The 18,218-nt window shown below is 51.3% G+C and overlaps 1 protein-coding gene across 1 annotated transcript; it reads right to left on the bottom strand.

Moving 5' to 3' along the window:
- Window positions 1–492: 492 nt before the first annotated feature.
- On the bottom strand, window positions 493–15,296 carry MEF2B (myocyte enhancer factor 2B). The gene is made up of 8 exons (XM_056843961.1): window positions 15,228–15,296; window positions 11,847–12,050; window positions 10,742–10,870; window positions 10,477–10,657; window positions 8,420–8,547; window positions 7,118–7,232; window positions 6,126–6,228; window positions 493–781 (listed from the first exon to the last, which is right to left on the bottom strand). Exons 1-8 carry the CDS (start codon window positions 15,279–15,281, stop codon window positions 493–495), a joined length of 1,203 nt encoding a protein of 400 aa, XP_056699939.1. The 5' UTR covers window positions 15,282–15,296.
- Window positions 15,297–18,218: the final 2,922 nt, after the last annotated feature.

Raw genomic sequence — 18,218 nt, 5'->3', positions numbered from 1 at the left:
ATGCATCATGACTAGTATTCATTTGACTATTAGCCATGGACAGCCCTCTCCTCCATGAACATGTCCACTCCCCTCTTAAAGCCTTCCAAGTTGGCAGCCATCACCACATCCTGGGGCAGGGAGTTCCACAGTTTCACTATGCATTGTGTGAAGAAAAACTTCCTTTTATCTGTTTTGAATCTCTCAGCCAGCATCTTCCGTGAACCAATCCATTTTTATAAAGCAAAGCTAGCAGAACCCACTCCCATCCTGCCACATTTTCCGGCGATGAATGCCAAAAATGCCATTTTGTATTGGGCGAAGAAATAGCTTCTTCATCCTGAACTAGCCATGCCTAGTTCAATATTATGACCCCTCAAACAGCGGCCTTCTCTCTCCTGCCCCATCATGTGGTGCCCCAGCCCAAAGTCTGAATCAGAACGCGTACTTACACTCACGCACCCCCTCCCCAAATAGCCCCTTCTGCAAACGCCTAGCCCATTTCGCCCCCCTTTATCTTTGCCAGTCCTCGACAGCGGCCTGCAGACGGCGTGCGGAAACGCTGGGGTGCCTCTGCTCTTCGGCCAGGGGGCGGGAGAAGAACAGGGAGTAGTGGTAGGCCTTGACGTAGTCGTCCATGGGGACCTCCCCAAGGGAGGGACGGGCGCACAGAGGTGGCTGCGGGGGGGTTGCGGGACAGCTGGCCATCGGGGATACCCGCTCGGACTTGACGCTGACGGGCTGGTGCGAGGGAGGGGAGGCGGAAGTCAGCGAAGGCTGGTCGGCCGCTCGACTGGTCGCCCTGTCGGAAAAGAAAAAGCCAGAAGACCATCAGAAGAAGAAGAATTGGTTTTTATATGCTGATTTTCTGTACCTTTGAAGGAGAATCAAACTGGCTTACAATCTCCTTCCCTTCCTCTCTCCACAACAGACACCTTGTGAGGTAGGCTGAGGAAGTTCAGAGAGAACTGTGACTAGCCCAAGGTCATCCAGCAGGCTTCGGGTGGAGGAGTGGGGAAACAAATCCACTTCACCAGATTAGCCTCTGCCGCTCGTGTGGAGGAGTAGGGAATCAAACCCGGTTCTCCAGATTAGAGTCCACCGCTCTTAAGCACCACACCACTATACATGAGAACACAAGAAAAGCCATGCTGGATCAGACCAAGCCTCATCAAGTCCCATCACCTTCTTGCCTTTTTAACTGGAGATGCCGGGGATTGAACCGGGAACCTCCTGCATGCCAAGCAGATGTTCTACTACTGAGCCACAGCCTCTCTGGCAGTCTATTCACACAGGAGCCAACCAGGTGCCTCTAGGAAGCCCACAAACAAGACAACTACAGAATCCTGCCTGTGTTTCTACCACACCTAATATAATAGGCCTGCTCCTCTGATCCTGGAGAGAACAGGGATGCATCATGACTAGTATTCAATTTGACTAGTAGCCATGGATAGCCCTCTCCTCCATGAACATGTCCACTCCCCTCTTAAAGCTTTCCAAGTGGCAGCCATCACCACATCCTGGGGCAGGGAGTTCCACAATTTCACTATGCGTTGTGTGAAGAAATACTTCCTTTTACCTGTTTTGAATCTCTCACCCTCCAGCTTCAGCAGATGATCCCGCATTCTGGTCTTATGAGAGAGGCAGAAAATCTTCTCCCTGTCCACTCTCTCCGTCCCATGCATAATTTTATAGACCTCTATCATGTCTCCCCTTAACCGCCTTCTTTCTAAGCTAAACGGCCCTAAGGGTTTCAACCACTCCTCACAGGGCAGTTGCTCTATGAGGAGCCCCATGTTCTTTCCAGCCTAGCTCTGAACCCAATGGGTCTAGTTAAGCATCCTGGCTAATGAGCCATGGAGGGTCCCAGACTCTCCCTTAATGCCACTTCAGCTAGTGACCATCACTCCAGCATGTGGCAGTGAGTTCCACAAGTCAATTTTGCATTAGGGCAGGGGTGGGGAACGTCAAGCCCGGGGGGCATTTAAGGCCCGCAAAATCATTTGGTCTGGCCCTTCTTGGGTCCTGGCAGATCTCTAGCTCAGAAGGATCTAACATTGGTGATCCGCCCCCTCCCGCGGACAGGAATACCCTCTGTTCAAGGTGGATGTGAGTTTGTTTTGCTGAGAAAAGGAACCTTTTTCTCCCCTTGCAGAGAAGTCATTAGCTATGGAGCTGCTAGGACCGGCCAAGAAACTGTGTTAACCCTTTCCTACCCGGACCATGGAGAAACGTATTCTCTCTGTACTACAAGAGGGCTGGGGGCGGAAAAGGCAACAATGGAGGGGTTAAAGGGGGCAGGGCCATAATGCACAGGAGGGGGCAAGTTCCTAGCCAGTGTGTCCTCATTTCACCCCTGCAGGCGGAGGCAGCAGGAGCCGGCTGTAGAATCCGGCCCCGACCATGCGGAGCAGGAGCAACTACGGCGTGTAGCTGGATGGCTACGCCCGGCTGGTGCAACAGACCATCCTGTGAAACCAGGTGGGCGAGTGCGCCACCGGTTGGATGCCTGACTGCCTGCCCGCGCCGGGGGGTGGGTGTCTCATCTGGGGCAGCTGCGTGCTTGGAGCTTGGGCGGCTAATTTTTAAGCTGATAATTTTGTATGGCCCGCCAATGATGTTATAAATGTCCAAATGGCCCTTGGCGGAAAAAAGGTTCCCCACCCCTGCATTAGGGGAAGAAGTACTTTCTTTTCAGCAGTCCTGCATATACTGCCCAACAGGATGGCCCCCAAATTTTAGGGTTACAGAAGAGGGTGGAAAGAACGTTCTCTATTCGCTACAGAACCCTGTCGGGTGTAGTGGTTAGAACTCCTCAATCGAGGATCAGCCAGCTGCATTCTTGGATTTGCTTGAGAAATTGGGAGGAAACAGAAAAGCGACGTAGTGGCTAACTATGGGTGCTTTCACACATACTGAATAATTAACTTTCAATCCACTTTCAATGCACTTTAACAATTGTTTGCAAGTGGACTTAGCTTTCACACAGGCCATTTATGCTTGGTAATTAGCAGTGCATTCCAGACTGAAGTGCCCTGCATATTTTTTTTATTTCATCATGCTGAGCCATCATTCAGGAAGTGACTGCAAAGCCGGCGCATACCTGCTTCGCATTTCTTAAGAGCCCCTTTAACGCGACCTTTTGTGTTTGCTCTGCCCCCGCCTTGAAGAATCCCCTCAACGAACCATGCAAAATCACAGCTATGCAACCAGCGATTGCTAATGGCTATGCAAACAAGAAGCAGGCGAGCGTGTGTGGGGGGTGGAATTTCTCCTTTTGCATCGGGACCGTGAGTAGCTATTTTAAAGGCCGCGTTTAAAAAAAGAGCTTTGAGCGAGCATCAAAATTGACCCTGCATAAATAGCCACAGTAAAATCCAGCTGCAAAGTGCACTGAAAGTGGATTGAAAGTATATTATTCGGCAGGTGCGGAAACAGTCCAAAGAGGAAGAATGGACGGCTCGGGCCATGTCCTGGCTGTTGCAAAGTGCAGGTCCAGCCACCAGGTGGCGCCAGATGCTAGAGATGAGCACCTGCCTCTATCCAACTTGCTGTGTTGGGGGACGGGACAATTCTCAAGAAAAACCTTTGTGGTCAAAATAGTAATCAGCAAAATCCCCCTTCCCCCGCCCCGTTTCTTCTTACGGTGATTTCTATCTTTAAACAAATATTAATTTGGGATTTCGGTTCCCTGCTTTCGCAGATTTGTTTGATTGCATACACATCTTCTGTGGGGTTTAGTGCAATTTATACCACATTTATACCTTCCGTTTATGCCATCATAACGCGCCGGATAATAGAATGCCGATTGATTGGCACACACACATTGTCCAAAACAAAAAAAAGTGAACATCTTGACAGGAAACGGTGCAAAAATAAACTATCACCGCTTTGATTTGCAAATTGAAATGGGGAATTTTCGGGGGGCCGAATGAGCAGGGACAAGAAATTCATCATCGTCACACATCTCCGAGTTTCTTGTGATTAACGCAGGCATGCGGTTCTACCCCCACAACCCCTTGGGTCGGGCAATATCTTAAAACAAGCCCCAAACAGTCTCGCAGGTTTGGAAGTGAGGGGAAAGGCCTTCTTGCAAACAAACCACCTTAAATTCTCCGTTAAATTCAACCTCATGGAGAGTCAGCGTGGTGTGGTGGTTAAGAGCGGTGGTTTGGAGTGGTGGACTCCAATCGGGAGAACCAGGTTTGATTCCCCCACTCCTCCACATGAGCGGTGGACGCTAATCTGGTGAACTGGCCATTTTCTCCAGGTGAACTGATCTCTATCGGCTGCAGAACAATTGTAATAGCATGAGATCTCCAGCTAGTACCTGGAGGTTGGCAAACGGGTTGGATTCCCCACTCCTCCACATGAAGCCAGCTGGGTGACCTTGGGCTAGTCACAGTTCTCTCTGAACTCTCTCATCCCCTCCTACCTCACAAGGTGTCTGTTGTTGGGAGAGGAAGGAGATTGTAAGACGGTTTGAGACTCCTCTAGGTAGAGAAAACCAGGGTATAAAAACCCAACTCTTTTCTGGTCCTGACCTGAATGGCCCAGGCTAGCCCAATCTCATCAGATCTCTGACACTAAGTAGCGTCCGGCCTGGATAGTACTTGGATGGGAACACCAGGGTCGCTACAGAGAGGCAGGCAATGGCTAAGCACCCCGTTCATCTCTTCACTGAAAAACCCTACAGGGGTTGCGATAAGTTCGCTGTGACTGGATGGCCCCTTTCCACCACTGCCGTCTTCTCAGCTGGGATGTGGGGCCAACAAGAGGGAGCGCAGAAGAAGAAGAGTTGGTTTTTATATGCTGACTCTCTCTACCACTTAAGACTGAATTAAACCGGCTTACAATCACCTTCCCTTCCCCTCCCCACAACAGATGCCCTGTGAGGTAGGTGAGGCTGAGAGAGCTCCAAGAGAGCTGTGACTAGCCCAAGGTCACCCAGCTGGCTTCGTGTGGAGTGGGGAATCAAACCCGGTTCTCCAGATTAGACTCCGCCACTCACGGGGAAGAGTGGGGCATCGAACCCGGTTCTCCAGATCAGAGTCCATCGCTCCAAACCACCGCTCTTAACCACTACACCACGCTGGCAGCAGGGAAGGCCCACCTGAAGCCCTGGCTCCTGGCCGCTGCTCCACCTTGGGGTATGCCGATGCCAGCCCTGCTTAGAGGGGCCACATTTGCCCTTGGCTTCCAGCCGTCAGCATGTCTGTGCCTCTCAACAACATCAGATTTCCCAGGGTTGCCAGCTCTGGGTTGGGAAATGCCTGGAGATTTTGGGGCTGGAGCCTGAGAAGGGCGGGGTTTGGTGAGGGGAAGGACTCCAGTGAGGTATAATGCCATAGAGTCTACAGGAGGGCGGGGTTTGGGGAGGGGAGGGACTTCAATGCCATTGAGTCCCATGGCTAAAGCGGCCATTTTTCTCGGGGTGAACTGATCTCTATCAGCTGGAGATCAGTTGTAACAGCAGGAGATCTCCAGCTAGTACCTGGAGGCTGGCCACCCTACCAATGGCCAAAGTGGCCATTTTCTCCAGGGGAACTGGTCTCTATCGACTGGATAGCAGGAGATCTCCAGCCACCACCTGTGCCTTTCCTGTGTGTCTGCAGCCTACGTGGTTTGCGTTGTTACACATATTGAATTGATGACATTACTGAAAAAATGTGTCTATCAGGATTATTCCATTGTTATCGCTTATGACATGTTGAGAAATTGTACCTTTTGTTATTGAGTAAGAGTTTTTGTGACATTGTATATATATTATCCGGTTTTTGAATGTATGCTACTGTTTGATTTTGTATTGGGGCTGTTGGTTACCACTTATCACTGTTCTACACATGGGTCACGTTGTTATGTAACTTAGTTATAGTTCAATATTGAGAATTGTTTATAATTGAGCGGGTACTGGTCATTCTTACCAACCACCGGGAGGTTGGCCACCCTAGCTACAGGGGCAGGAGACAAGCATGTACCAAACAGCTGCCCCTCTCCCACATGCCTGTCGGTGCACAAAAGATTTGCTGGCCAACCCAGAGCTGCCACAAAAGAAGAAGTATTGCTCCAATGCCCTCGAGGCATACATGGTAACAGTGGCTTGGGTCCTTTGCCAGCTTGCCACGCCACCCCTTTCTGCATCTTACCCCAGAGATGGGTGCCTGGCCACGGCCATGTCTCGTTGCCACGTAGCCACAGGGCCAGCCTGGAGGCCGAAGGGATGCAAGGCGCCGTCTCCGGAGGGATACTCTGAAAAGCCATTTCAGGAAAACAGGAAAACAGAACCTTTATTGGCATTTACAGTAACAAAACAAACAGGTTTTGAAAAGCCATTTCATAGAATCATAGAGTTGGAAGGGACCACCAGGGTCCAGCCCTCTGCACAATGCAGGCAATTCACAACTACCTCCCCCCCCCGCACACACACACCCAGTGACCCATGCTCCATGCACAGAAGGTGGCAAAAAAAACCTCTCCAGGATCCCTGGCCAATCTGGCCTGGAGGAAAATTTCTTCCTGACCCCAAAGTGGCAATCGACACTACCCTGGGCATGCAAGAAAGAGCTAAACTTTGACACAACCCTTCCTGCCTTCTCTCTCATGATCCGCCTAAGGTCACAGAATCAGCCTTGCTGACAGATGGCCATCTAGCCTCTGCTTAAAAACCTCCAGTGAAGGAAAGCTCACCACCTCCTGAGGAAGCCTGTTCCACTGAGGAACCGCTCCAACTGTCGGAAAGTTCTTCCTGATGTTTAGACGGAAACGCTTTTGATTTAATTTCAACCTGTTGGTTCGGGTCCGACCATCTGGGGCAACAGAAAACAACTCGGCACCCTCCTCTTATATGACAGGCCTTATATGACAGGGTATCACAGACAAGGGTCAGGCAGTGGTCCACCCAGCAGGGAAACAACCCCCCGAGAGCTCTGTCATCCCAGTAAGCACAGAAGGGGAACCTCCTGGCATGCACCCCAAGCATGGCCAATCCAGAGTCTTTGTCCCGTCTGCCAGTCACAGAGGGCCGAAGTCCTACACCCCCCATCACCAATTTCCTTCCCCATCTGAAGACTACTTCTCAGGCGCTCCCAAGGGCAGGTCTGGTTTCCAGCCCCATCTGAACCCCGGAAGGTGATCTTACCTGCTTGGTTGCAGGGGAGGAAAGGGTAACCCGGCAGACCGTGTCCGGGAAGAGAGGTACTTCCGGAGGGCAACACTGGGCTCATGGTCTGGAAGCTGGGATACAAGGAACGCTGCTGGGAAATAATTGGGGGGGGGGAATTACAGTTGTTTGGCAACACTGCTCCTACCCCACCCCCACCACAAGAGCTACCTGTACGCTAGTAGCGTTGAACACCTGAAGCTGCCTTATACTGGATCAGACCCTGGGTCCATCAAAGTCAGTATTGTCTACTCAGACTGGCAGCGGCTCTCCAGGGTCTCAGGCAGAGGTCTTTCCCATCACCTACTTGCCTAATCCCTTTAACTGGAGATGCTGGGGATAGAACCTGGGACCTTCTGCATGCCAAGCAGATGCTCTACCACTAAGCCGCAGCCTGACACAACAACTTCTCCAGGGTCTCAGGCAGGGGTCTTTCACATGATCTCCCACATGACAACTGAACTCGTTTTGGTCTCTAAGAGGCTAGTGGTCTCAAATCTAACTGTTCTACTGTAGGATAAAAGAGCAAGAGTCCAGTAGCACCTTAAAGACTAACAACTTTTCTAGCAGGGTATGAGCTTTCGTGAGCCACCGCTCACTTCTTCAGATACTACTGCAGACTGACCTGGCTACTCTCTGAATCTGACTGGGGTGGGGCTGTGGCTCAGTGGTAGAGCATCTGCTTGGCATGCAGAAGGTCCCAGGTTCAATCCCCGGCATCGCCAGTGAAAGGGGCTAGGCAAGTAGGTAATGGGAAAGACCTCAGCCTGAGACCCTGGAGAGCTATGGAGAGGGGCCGTGGCTCAGTGGCAGAGCATCTGCTTGGCATGCAGAAGGTCCCAGGTTCAATCCCCGGCATCTCCAGTTAAAGGGACTAGGCAAGTAGGTGATGTGAAAGACCCCTGCCTGTGCCTCAGAGAGCCATAGGGAGGGGCCGTGGCTCAGTGGTAGAGCACCCGAGTCCCCGGAGAGCAGCTGCCAGTCTGAGTAGACAATACTGACTTTGATGGACCAAGGGTCTGACTTAGTATAAGGCAGCTTCATGTGTTCATCTCCAGACTACCGAGGTCAGTTCCTCAGGAGGAAATGGTAGCTTTGGAGGGTGGATCCTACGGCATTATACCCTGCTGGGCTCCCTCCCCAAACCTGGCCTTCCCCATCCACACCCCCCCCCCCTGAACCACCAGGAATTTCCCAGCCTGGAGTAGGCAACCCTGCCCCACCAGGGACAAACACAGGACCTCCTGCCTGGCCTGGAGATGAGACTGAAGCAGCACTCACGTTGTTCCTGTCGCTGGAATGGTGTCCATCGGTCCGGCGGGCGTCAGCCCCCAGGTACAGCGGGGGAGGGGTTCTGTTGGTCAACGCGCGGCTCAGGTTGCCGTGCGAGAAGATCGGGTAGCCAATACCTGCAGGGAGAGAGCCGGGGCAAACGTCCGTCTGATGTCACTGCGCAGGGGAACGAACAACCTAGAAACAGTAGACTTAGCCCTAAGCCACGTCATCTCAGACAAGGCACCATGAATGGTGAAACTAGGGTTGCCAACCTCTAGGTGGTGGGGTAAGAAGGACTCACAAAAACTGTAAAGTTAGCTTGCAATAAAGAACAGCAGTAGGCTCAGCGTTCTAATGACAAATCAGAACACAATTCAGGTAGAAATCTGAATCAACAAGACATATTCAAACAACGCTCCTAAGGAGCCAATATCACTAAGCACGAAGGATACAAAATTACAATATTACAATGAATACAAAAGGTGACCAAGCATCAGAAACAGCTGACAGCCAACAGAAGCTCAACAAAGTTGTTAAGGAGGGGAATTGCTCACTCCAAAACACAAACGGCTTGGCTTGTCGCAGATTGCTTGGCAGTATCAGGCATAGGTGATCAAGGAAACGCCATCCCAGGTATTCACAGCGCTTTCGCCACGTAAAAGTGGCTTCTTCAGCCAGACAAGCTTGAATAGCTCATATGCTCCCCAGAAAGGCTGCTGGGGAGCATATGAGCTATTGCTGATTATAGATTGAAAATTCAAGCTTGTTTGGAGTGAGCAATTCCGCTCCTTAACAACTTTGTTGAGCTTCCGTTGGCTGTTCTTTATTGCAACCTCTAGGTGGTGGCTGGAGATCTCCCGCTATTACAACCCATCTCCAGCCGATAGAGATCAGTTCCCCTGGTGAAAATGGCCGCTTTGGCAATTGGACTCTATGACACTGAAGTCCCTCCCCTCCCCAAACCCTGCCCTCCTCAGTCTCCACCCCCAAAATTTCCAGGTATTTTCCAACCCAGAGCTGGCAACCCTAGGCTGAATCTGTCTGTGTCTGTTACATGCTGTCAAGTTGCTTCTGTCTTACGGGGACCCTATAAATTAATGACTTCCCAAAGATCCTGTTGTTAACAGCCTTGCTCGGATCTTCCAAACTGAAGGCAGTGGCTTCCTTTATAGAGTCAATCTGTCTCATGTGGGGTCTTCTTTCCCAACCTGGAGTAGGCAACCCTGCCCCACCAGGGACAAATAAAAGGGAGCCAGCGTGGTGTAGTGATTAAGAGCGGTGGTTTGGAGTGGTGGAGTCTGATCTGGAGAACCGGGTTTGATTCCCCACTCCTCCACATGAGTGGCGGAGGCTAATCTGGTGAACTGATTTTATTTCCCTACTCCTCCACATGAAGCCAGCTGGGTGACCTTGGGCTAGTCACAGCTCACTTAGAGCTCTCTCAGCTTCACCTACCTCACAGGGTGTCTGTTGTGGGGAGGGTGATTGTAAGCCGGTTTGAGTCTCCCTTAAGTAGTAGAGAAAGTTGGCATATAAAAACCAACTCTCCTCCTCCTCCTCCTTCTCGTCTTATTTGCACGATTTATTCTGCATTTTAAAAACACAGAATTGTCCCATTTCTCCTTGGCATGGGGAGGGGGTCGCCAAGGAGCAAATACATTTCACAACTCTCAGAGAAGAGTCCCAGAGGATCTACCCTGTTACTCATGTGGTTGCGTTATTACTGAAAATGCACAGAGAGGGGAAATAAAACTGCAATCTCTATTGAAGAAGAAGAAAATTTGTTTTTTATATGCCGACTTTCTCTACCACTTAAGGGAGAAGCAAACCGGCTTACAATCACCTTCACCTCCCCACAACAGACACCCTGTGAAGTAGGTGGGACTGAGACAGCTCGAAGAGTTGTGACTAGCTCAAGGTCACCCAGCTGGCTTCATGTGGAGGAGTGGGGAATCAAACCCGGTTCTCCAGATCAGACCCCACCACTCCAAACCACCGCTCTTAACCACTACACCATGCTGGCCCCTCTCCTCCTCTGATTGACCCCTGAAATAATTCCGTACCTGATGCGAGGGGTCCCGGAGAGCGCCTGGAAGGGGCCCCATGCCTGGGGAGAGCCGGCTTGAACGGAGGCAAACGACTCGTTTGGAGGGGAGACCCCCCTGTGCTGCTCAGGCCCCCCTCACTTCCAGAGAGGGGAGTTCCCATCGACGCCCCCTCTAGACTAGACAAGGAAGCAGCCGACTGTAAGAAAAGGTGGACAGGCAAAAAAGTTACTCTGGGTTGGGGCCTGGGGGAGAGGAAAGTCCCCAGAGAGCGATTACTCACACAAAGTTTTGGCCGCGATGTACTCAGGTCCACACCCTCGCCGAGCCGCCTCAGTTTCCCCACGGGGGCCAAAGATTCTTCAAGATCCAGTTCCGGGCTCTCTAGACCCAGGCCCTTTCGTTTCAGAGTCTAGAGAGAACATAAGGCAGCTTTGATTCCGAGGTTTATTAAAATGATGGGTGTTAGTTGTTAGTCTTTAAGGTGGTACCGGACTCATGCTCTTTTCTACCACTCCTCAAAAGACATTCATAGAATCACAGAGTTGGAAGGAACCACAAGGGTCATCTAGTCCAAGCCCCTGCACAATGGAGCAAATTCACAACTACTTCCCCCCACACACACACCTCCAGTGACCCCTACTCTATGCCCATAAGATGGCTGAGATGCCCTCCCTCTCATCATCTGCCTAGAATCAGCATTGCTGACAGATGGCCATCTAGCCTCTGCTTCAAAACCTCCAGGGAAGGAGAGCTTACCACCTCCTGAGGAAGCCTGTTCCACTGAGGAACCGCTCTGTTAGAAAGTTCTTCCTAACGTCTAGACGGAAACTCTCTTGATTTAATTTCAACCCGTTGGTTCTGGTCCGACCTTCTGGGGCAACAGAAAACAACTCAGCACCCTCCTCTATATGAGAGCCCTTCAAGTACTTGAAGATGGTTATCATATCCCCTCTCAGTCTTCTCCTCTTCAGGCTAAACATACCCAGCTCTTTCAACCTTTCCTCACAGGACTTGGTCTCCAGACCCCTCGCCATCTTTGTTGCCCTCCTCTGGACACGTTCCAGCTTGTCTACATCTTCCTTAAATTGCGGTGCCCAGAACTGAACACAGTACTCTAGGTGAGGTCTAACCAGAGCAGAGTAAAGCGATACCATCACTTCGCGTGATCTGAACACTACGCTTCTGTTGATACAGCCCAAGATCGCATTTGCCTTTTTAGCTACCGCATCACACTGCTGACTCATGTCATTTGTTCTACTCAGCTAGGAGTCATTGCCATATCTGGTGGCAGTGAGTTCTCCAAGTTTAAAAAAAGGCATCGTGTGAAGAAGGAACTGAACTTCCTAAAGGCCACCCAGCCCTTCCCAGGTGCATCCATCAATTACCTCCAGGATATCCAAATTGGTCCGGCTCTCGTGCGGCTCACTGTATTCAGTGTACTTCAGGAGCACCTTATCCATGTCTGTGCTGGCGTACTGGAAGAGACGGTTGGTGCTGTTGAAAATGATGAGGGCGATTTCACAGTCACACAGAACGCTCAGCTCGTACGCCTTCTTCATCAGCCCAAACTTCCTCTTGGTGAAGGTGACCTGGGCAAAGGGGGTAACGCGGTAGAACAGTTAGAGCAGGGCAAACCCCCACCTCGCCAACCATTTGGAGCCTGAAGGCACCTTTGGAATTCTGACACAAAACGGCGGTCACAAAATGGCTGAAGCAGGAGGTGGAGCTGGCCACAAAATGGCCACCGCAGCTGGCCTTGGGTCACACAGTGAAGCTCTTCGGGCTGTGGTAGCAGCTGCGGCCAAAGAAATTTGTTAAAAAACTGCACAGCCAAACCTCCAAGGGGCAATGAGAAGCCCTGCGGGCCAAAAGCCCCACCTGGCCGCAGGGCTTCTCATTGCCCCTTGGCCTCGCCCACTTTCGAAAAACACTTGGCGGGCATCGGGAAAGGAGCTAGCGGGTGCCCACAGGCACCTCTAGGGTCGCCAGGTCCCTCTTCGCTACTGGCAGGAGGTTTTTGGGGTAGAGCCTGAGGAGGGAGGGGTTTGGGGAGGGACTTCAATGCCATAGAGTCCAATTGCCAAAGCAGCCATTTTCTCCAGGGGAACTGATCTCTATTGGCTGGAGATCAGTTGTAATAGCAGATCTCCAGCTAGTACCTGGAGGTTGGCAACCCTACTCCAGGGAAGGGATCTCAGGTTGCCTGGTCCCTCTTCGCTACTGGCAGGAGATTTTTGGGGTAAAGCCTGAGGAGGGAGGGGTTTGGGGAGGGGAGGGACTTCAATGCCATAGAGTCCAATTGCCTTAGCAGCCATTTTCTCCAGGGGAACTGAGATCTATCAGCTGGAGATCAGTTGCAATAGCAGGAGATTTCCAGCTACTACCTGGAGGTTGGCAACCCTAGGCACCACGTTGGGAACCCCTGGATTAGAATGTCAGATTAGGTTCCAGAAGACCAGGGTTCAACTCCCCATGTGACCACGAAGCCAGTGTAGTGTAGTGGTTAAGAGTAGGGCTGTTGAAAAAAAAAGTTCGGTAAAGTTCGGCTTCGGCAAAATTCGGCCCTTTTAAATTTGGGCCGTGCCGAAGTCCGAACTCCCCCGCTTCGGATCCCTGAAATTCGGCGGGATAGCTGGAGTTCGGGGGAAAATTTGGCCGGGTCTTTGAAGTACTGGGCGCCACCTGCCCAGGCGGCACCCACCACTTCAAAGAGTCGGGAAGGGGGCGGGGGTCTTTAAAGAGCCCCCCCGCGGGCCTTCACGGGGCTTCCATGAAGGCGCGCGGGGGGCTCTTTAAACAGATCTATTTAAAGGCCCCTCCGCGCGCCTTCAGGGAAGCCCGTGAAGGCGCGGGGGGGGCAGAGGGGTTTAAAGACCCCCGCCCCTCTTCCCGGGACTCCCGGGAAGAGGGGGGATGAGTTGTCAAGCCCCTCTGCGCTGTCTGCGCAGGCAGCGCAGAGGGGTTTAAAGACCCCCCGCCCCTCTTCCCAGGACTCCCGGGAAGAGGGGCGGTGGGTTGTCAAGCCCCTCTGTGCTGTCTGCACAGGCAGGGCAGAGGGGTTTAAAGACCCCCCCGCCCCTCTTCCCGGGAGTCCCGGGAAAAGGGGGGATGGGTTGTCAAGCCCCTCTGCGCTGTCTGCGCAGGCAGCGCAGAGGGGTTTAAAGACCCCCCGCCCCTCTTCCCAGGACTCCCGGGAAGAGGGGCGGTGGGTTGTCAAGCCCCTCTGTGCTGTCTGCACAGGCAGGGCAGAGGGGTTTAAAGACCCCCCCGCCCCTCTTCCCGGGAGTCCCGGGAAAAGGGGGGATGGGTTGTCAAGCCCCTCTGCGCTGTCTGTGCAGGCAGCACAGAGGGGTTTAAAGACCCCCTGCCCCTCTGCTGCTGCTCCGAACCCCGAATTTGCCGAATTTATTCCCGAACACCCCGAACTCGCTGAATTCGGCTCCCTGTTTTCCAGCCTTTTTTGAGTTCGGTTCGTCCCGAACTAAAAACCGCCAAATCCGGAAATTCGGCTGTTTTTCAGTTCGAGACGAACCGAATCGACAGCCCTAGTTAAGAGCAGTGGACTATAATCTGGAGAACCGGATTCGATTCCCCACTCCTCCACATGAGCGGTGGAGGCTAATCTGGTAAACAGGATTGGTTTCCCCACTCCTACACATGAAGCCATCTGGGTGACATTGGGCTAGTCACAGTTCTCTCCGAACTCTCTCAGCCCCACCTACCTCACAAGGTGTCTGTTGTGGGGGGAGGAAGGGAAGGAGATTGTAAACTGGTTTGATTCTCCTTAAAAGGGAAAGTCGTCATATAAAAACCAACTCTTCTCTTCTTCTTAAGACCAGTTGCTCTCTCTCAGCTTACCCAACCTCACAGGGCTGTTGTGAGGACAATATAGAGGGGAGAACCTTGGAAGAAAGGCAGGACCAAATTGTGGTAACAAAGGGGAAGAGCAATAGGTAGGCTGGCTTACATGGAAAGGGAGGGCTTTCTGAATGAGAATGATCCAGGGAAACAGTTGTGTGTGTGGGTGTGAGTGTGGGGGGGAGCTGTGCCCTTCCAAAGATTTGTTCAAAAACTGTAAAGCCTAAAGAACACACATAGAAAAGAGGGTGCCCAATGTACCTCTGCATGAGTCACTGCTCTGGCTTTGTATCCTTCTGACCCAACACAAGTTTAAGTATTTAAGAAATTGATCAACTGCACTGGGGTGTAGAAGGAAATAAGCAAGTCAAATAGTTAAAGGCCTGAGAAAAGTCAGCCTGATGGCAGAGGCAGTCTTAGCGATTCTGAGGCCCTGGGCAGAAGTACAGGATGCCCCCCCCCCGAATCACTGCCAGCTAGGGTTACCAACCTCCAGGTGGTGGCTGGGGATCTCCCGCTATTACAACTGATCTCCAGGTGACAGAGATCAGTTCACCTGGAGAAAATGGCTGCTTTGGAAGGCAAACCCTATGGCATTGAAGACCCTCCGTTTCCCAAACCCCGCCCTCCTCAGGCTCCACCCCCAAAATCTCCAGGTATTTCCCAACCCAGAGCTGGGCAACCCTACTTGCATCTCTGCAGGAGTTCCCTTCCTTCCAGGCAAGAGAAGTGTTCGAAACGGAGACTTGAGTATAAAAGTGTGGGGGAGCTCATTTCAGGAATTCAGTCTTTGACTTTTATTCAGAAAAAAAACATTAGTCATGCCCAGGAGACAGGGGCCTAATTCTTCCTCTGTCATAGCTGGCATCTGCTCAGAGTGGCACAACCGGTTTGGGAAGAAGGCTCACCTGCCGGTTCCTTTGGTCCAAGATGCGGCTGATCTGGATCTTTTTCCGCCCCATTGCAGTTTGGCGGGGACAGAGGCAGCTCTATTGAGAAAGGAGTGGGGAAAGCAGATGTTAGAGGTGTACAGAAAGACAACGCCTGGCAGGGAGAGGCGGGACACATCCAGGCCAGGTCTTTAATCCAGTTTCAAACCAGATTGTACCCTCCCTTTGTTCCCAAGGCTTATTACCATTTGTTTGTCTGAGGTGGCTGCGTAGTGCTTTCTGAGCCAGCTGGCGTGGTGCGGTGGTTAAGAGCGGTGGTTTGGAGCGGTGGAATCGGGTTTGATTCCCCACTGAGGAGTGGACGCTAATCTGGTGAACCAGGTTGGTTTCCCCACTAGGGTTGCCAACCTCCAGGTGCTAGCTGGAGATCTCCTGCTATTACAACTGATCTCCAGCCAATAGAGATCAGTTCCCCTGGAGAAAATGGCCGCTTTGGCAATTGGACTCTATGGCGTTGAAGTCCCTCCCCTCCCCAAACCACGCCCTCCTCAGACTCCACCCAAAAACTTCCCGCCTGTGGCGAACAGGGACCTGGCAACCCTATTTAAGATACATTATAGTCCAAAGGTTATTCATCGTGAAATCAGAATTAGTTTTTAATTATTTAGCATGAGGCTGTATATTTTGGTATTCATTTTGGTAAATTAATACCATTAATCCATTCACAATGCCCTGCTCTTCCGGAGGTTTCGGTGACATTATTTTGGGAAATTTTTCTATCTAGAAGATATTATCACACGGTTCTCAAAACTGTGAATTTGTGACTGCAGAGATAACGGGCCTCTTCTTCACAGCACAAATGTTATAAAATAAACATACCGAGTTGGAAAAAGACTTTAATCCCATTGTTCCTTTGCAAACCTATGTACACAGAACATAAGAAAGGCCCTGCTGGATCAGAACAAGGTCCATCAAGTCCAGCAGTCTGTTCACACGGTGTCCAGTCTGTTCACATAGCGGCCAACCATGTGCCTCTAGGAAGCCCACAAACAAGACATAAGACCCTGCTGGATCAGACCCAGGCCCATGAAGTCCAGCAGTCTGTTTACACAGGGGGCAACCAGGTGCCTCTAGGAAGCCCATAAGCAAGACGACTGTAGCAGCATTATCCCACCTGTGTTCCACAGCACCTAACATGATAGGCCTGCTCCTCTGATCCTGGAGAGAATAGGGATGCATCATGACTAGTATTCCTTTTGACTATTAGCCATGGATAGCTCTCTCCTCCATGAACATGTCCACTCCCCTCTTAAAGCCTTCCAAGTTGGCAGCAATCACCAATGAATAGAAGATTATTTGTTCAATGAACAGAAGATAATTTGGAGTGGAATAGATCTGCACAAGGAGCTAAGCGTGAGGAGGGAGAAAACCATGATTTAAATCTAGTGATTTAAATCATGATTTAAATTGATTTCATTTAAATCAAATCCACCCTGGTGCCATGTATGTCATTTGCCAATTAATGGGTGCCCAAATAATGGTGGGGAAAAAGAGCATACATTTTACAGCAAAAAACTCAGCAAGAAAACCCCCCAGAAACGGTGCAGGAATAAAGATAACTAGCCACTGCGTGAGACAGGATGCTGGACTACGCATACACATGAAGCTGCCTTCTACTGAATCAGACCCTAGGTCCATTAAAATCAGTATTGTCTACTCGGACCGGCAGCGGCTCTCCAGGGTCTCAGGCAGAGGTCTTTCCCATCACCTACTCGCCTAATCTCTTTAACTGGAGATGCCAGGGATTGAACTTGGGACCTTCTGCATGCCAAGCAGAGGCTCTACCACTGAGCCATAGCTGACCAGTCTGATCCAGAAAGGCTCTTCTGATGTTCATAATAATGCATTTGTTTTGCACAAGCAACATCAAAATGGGGATTTTCAGGCTGGAACGGCAAGGAAGAGTTATTCAAAACCGCCCCAAAGGTGGAGGAGGACAGCAGATCCCCAAACTGGGGGACAAAATCTTGGGACCCTTCAGATCTGTATCTTCACTCAGAAGTTCTTTTTAAGGTATTCTGCGCCCTTCCATGCTCAGTCTTGCTCAACTGTCTCGGCTTCTGGCCGTCGAGCCTCACAGTCTAAATTTAGCAGGCCAGAACTAAATTTAAAACCTGGAAGGAAACTCTGACAGAGTTCCCATGACCCGCGGCCGTGCCAGTCACCGCCCACACAGGGCACTAGAAGGTACACAGCCAGACGTTTGAACAGGAACTACAGTCGGAAGGGGGGGGGGAAATTGCAGAATATTCCTGGGGGGAAGCCCCTCCCCAGCCCTGAGCACCTCCAAATTACTGCAGCGAACTCACAAAAGTCTTGCCTCAGTTTGTCAGAGGGACCCTGGGGCCGGGGGTTCAGTGGTAGAGTCTCTGCTTGGCACACAGAGGGTCCCAGGTTCAATCCCTGGCATCTCCAGTTAAAAGGATCAGGTCTTAGGTGATGTGAAAGTCCCTGAGAGAGACCGTGGACTGCTGCTGCCAGTCTGAATAGACAATACTGACCTTGATGGGGCTATGGTTGCCAGGTCCCTCTTCACCACCGGCAGGAGGTTTTTGGGGTGGAGCCTGAGGAGGGGAAGCTTTGGGGAGGGGAGGGACTTCAATGCCGTAGAGTCCACTGCTCTTAACCACTACACCACGCTGAATCTGCCTCCGTCGGGGTTGAGATATTCACATCTTAAAACGGGCTTCGTGCACTACTCCAAAATGGTGCTAAGCAGCAGGACCGACAAACTTTAAAAATATACTTGTTTTTTAGTTAGTTAGTTTTTAATTGGAACCAGGCAGGGGGAAAGTTCCAACAGCAAGACGGAGGAAACAGGAGAGAAATCCATAGGACAGAGATCTGCTAAGACGTGTAAATAGGGTTGCCAGGTCCCTCTTCCCCACCGCCGGGAGGTTTTTGGGGAGGAGCCTGAGGAGGGCGGGGTTTGGGGAGGGGCTTCAATGC

The sequence above is a fragment of the Euleptes europaea genome, chromosome 2 (assembly GCF_029931775.1).
Source record: "Euleptes europaea isolate rEulEur1 chromosome 2, rEulEur1.hap1, whole genome shotgun sequence".
Classification (NCBI taxonomy): Eukaryota; Metazoa; Chordata; class Lepidosauria; order Squamata; family Sphaerodactylidae; genus Euleptes; species Euleptes europaea.
Note: the sequence above shows the minus strand (reverse complement) of the source record. Positions and strands in the feature narration are given on the sequence as shown.

Bases quoted from the DNA above. Each gene is read 5' to 3' on its own strand.
- MEF2B (XM_056843961.1), bottom strand. From the start codon at position 15,281: ATGGGGCGGAAAAAGATCCAGATCAGCCGCATCTTGGACCAAAGGAAC. The intron at 12,051-15,227 runs GTGAGCCTTCTT...CCCTTTGCCCAG, and splicing joins TGGACCAAAGGAACCGGCAG to GTCACCTTCACCAAGAGGAA. The intron at 10,658-10,741 runs GTGAGTAATCGC...CTTTTCTTACAG, and splicing joins CATCGCGGCCAAAACTTTGT to TCGGCTGCTTCCTTGTCTAG.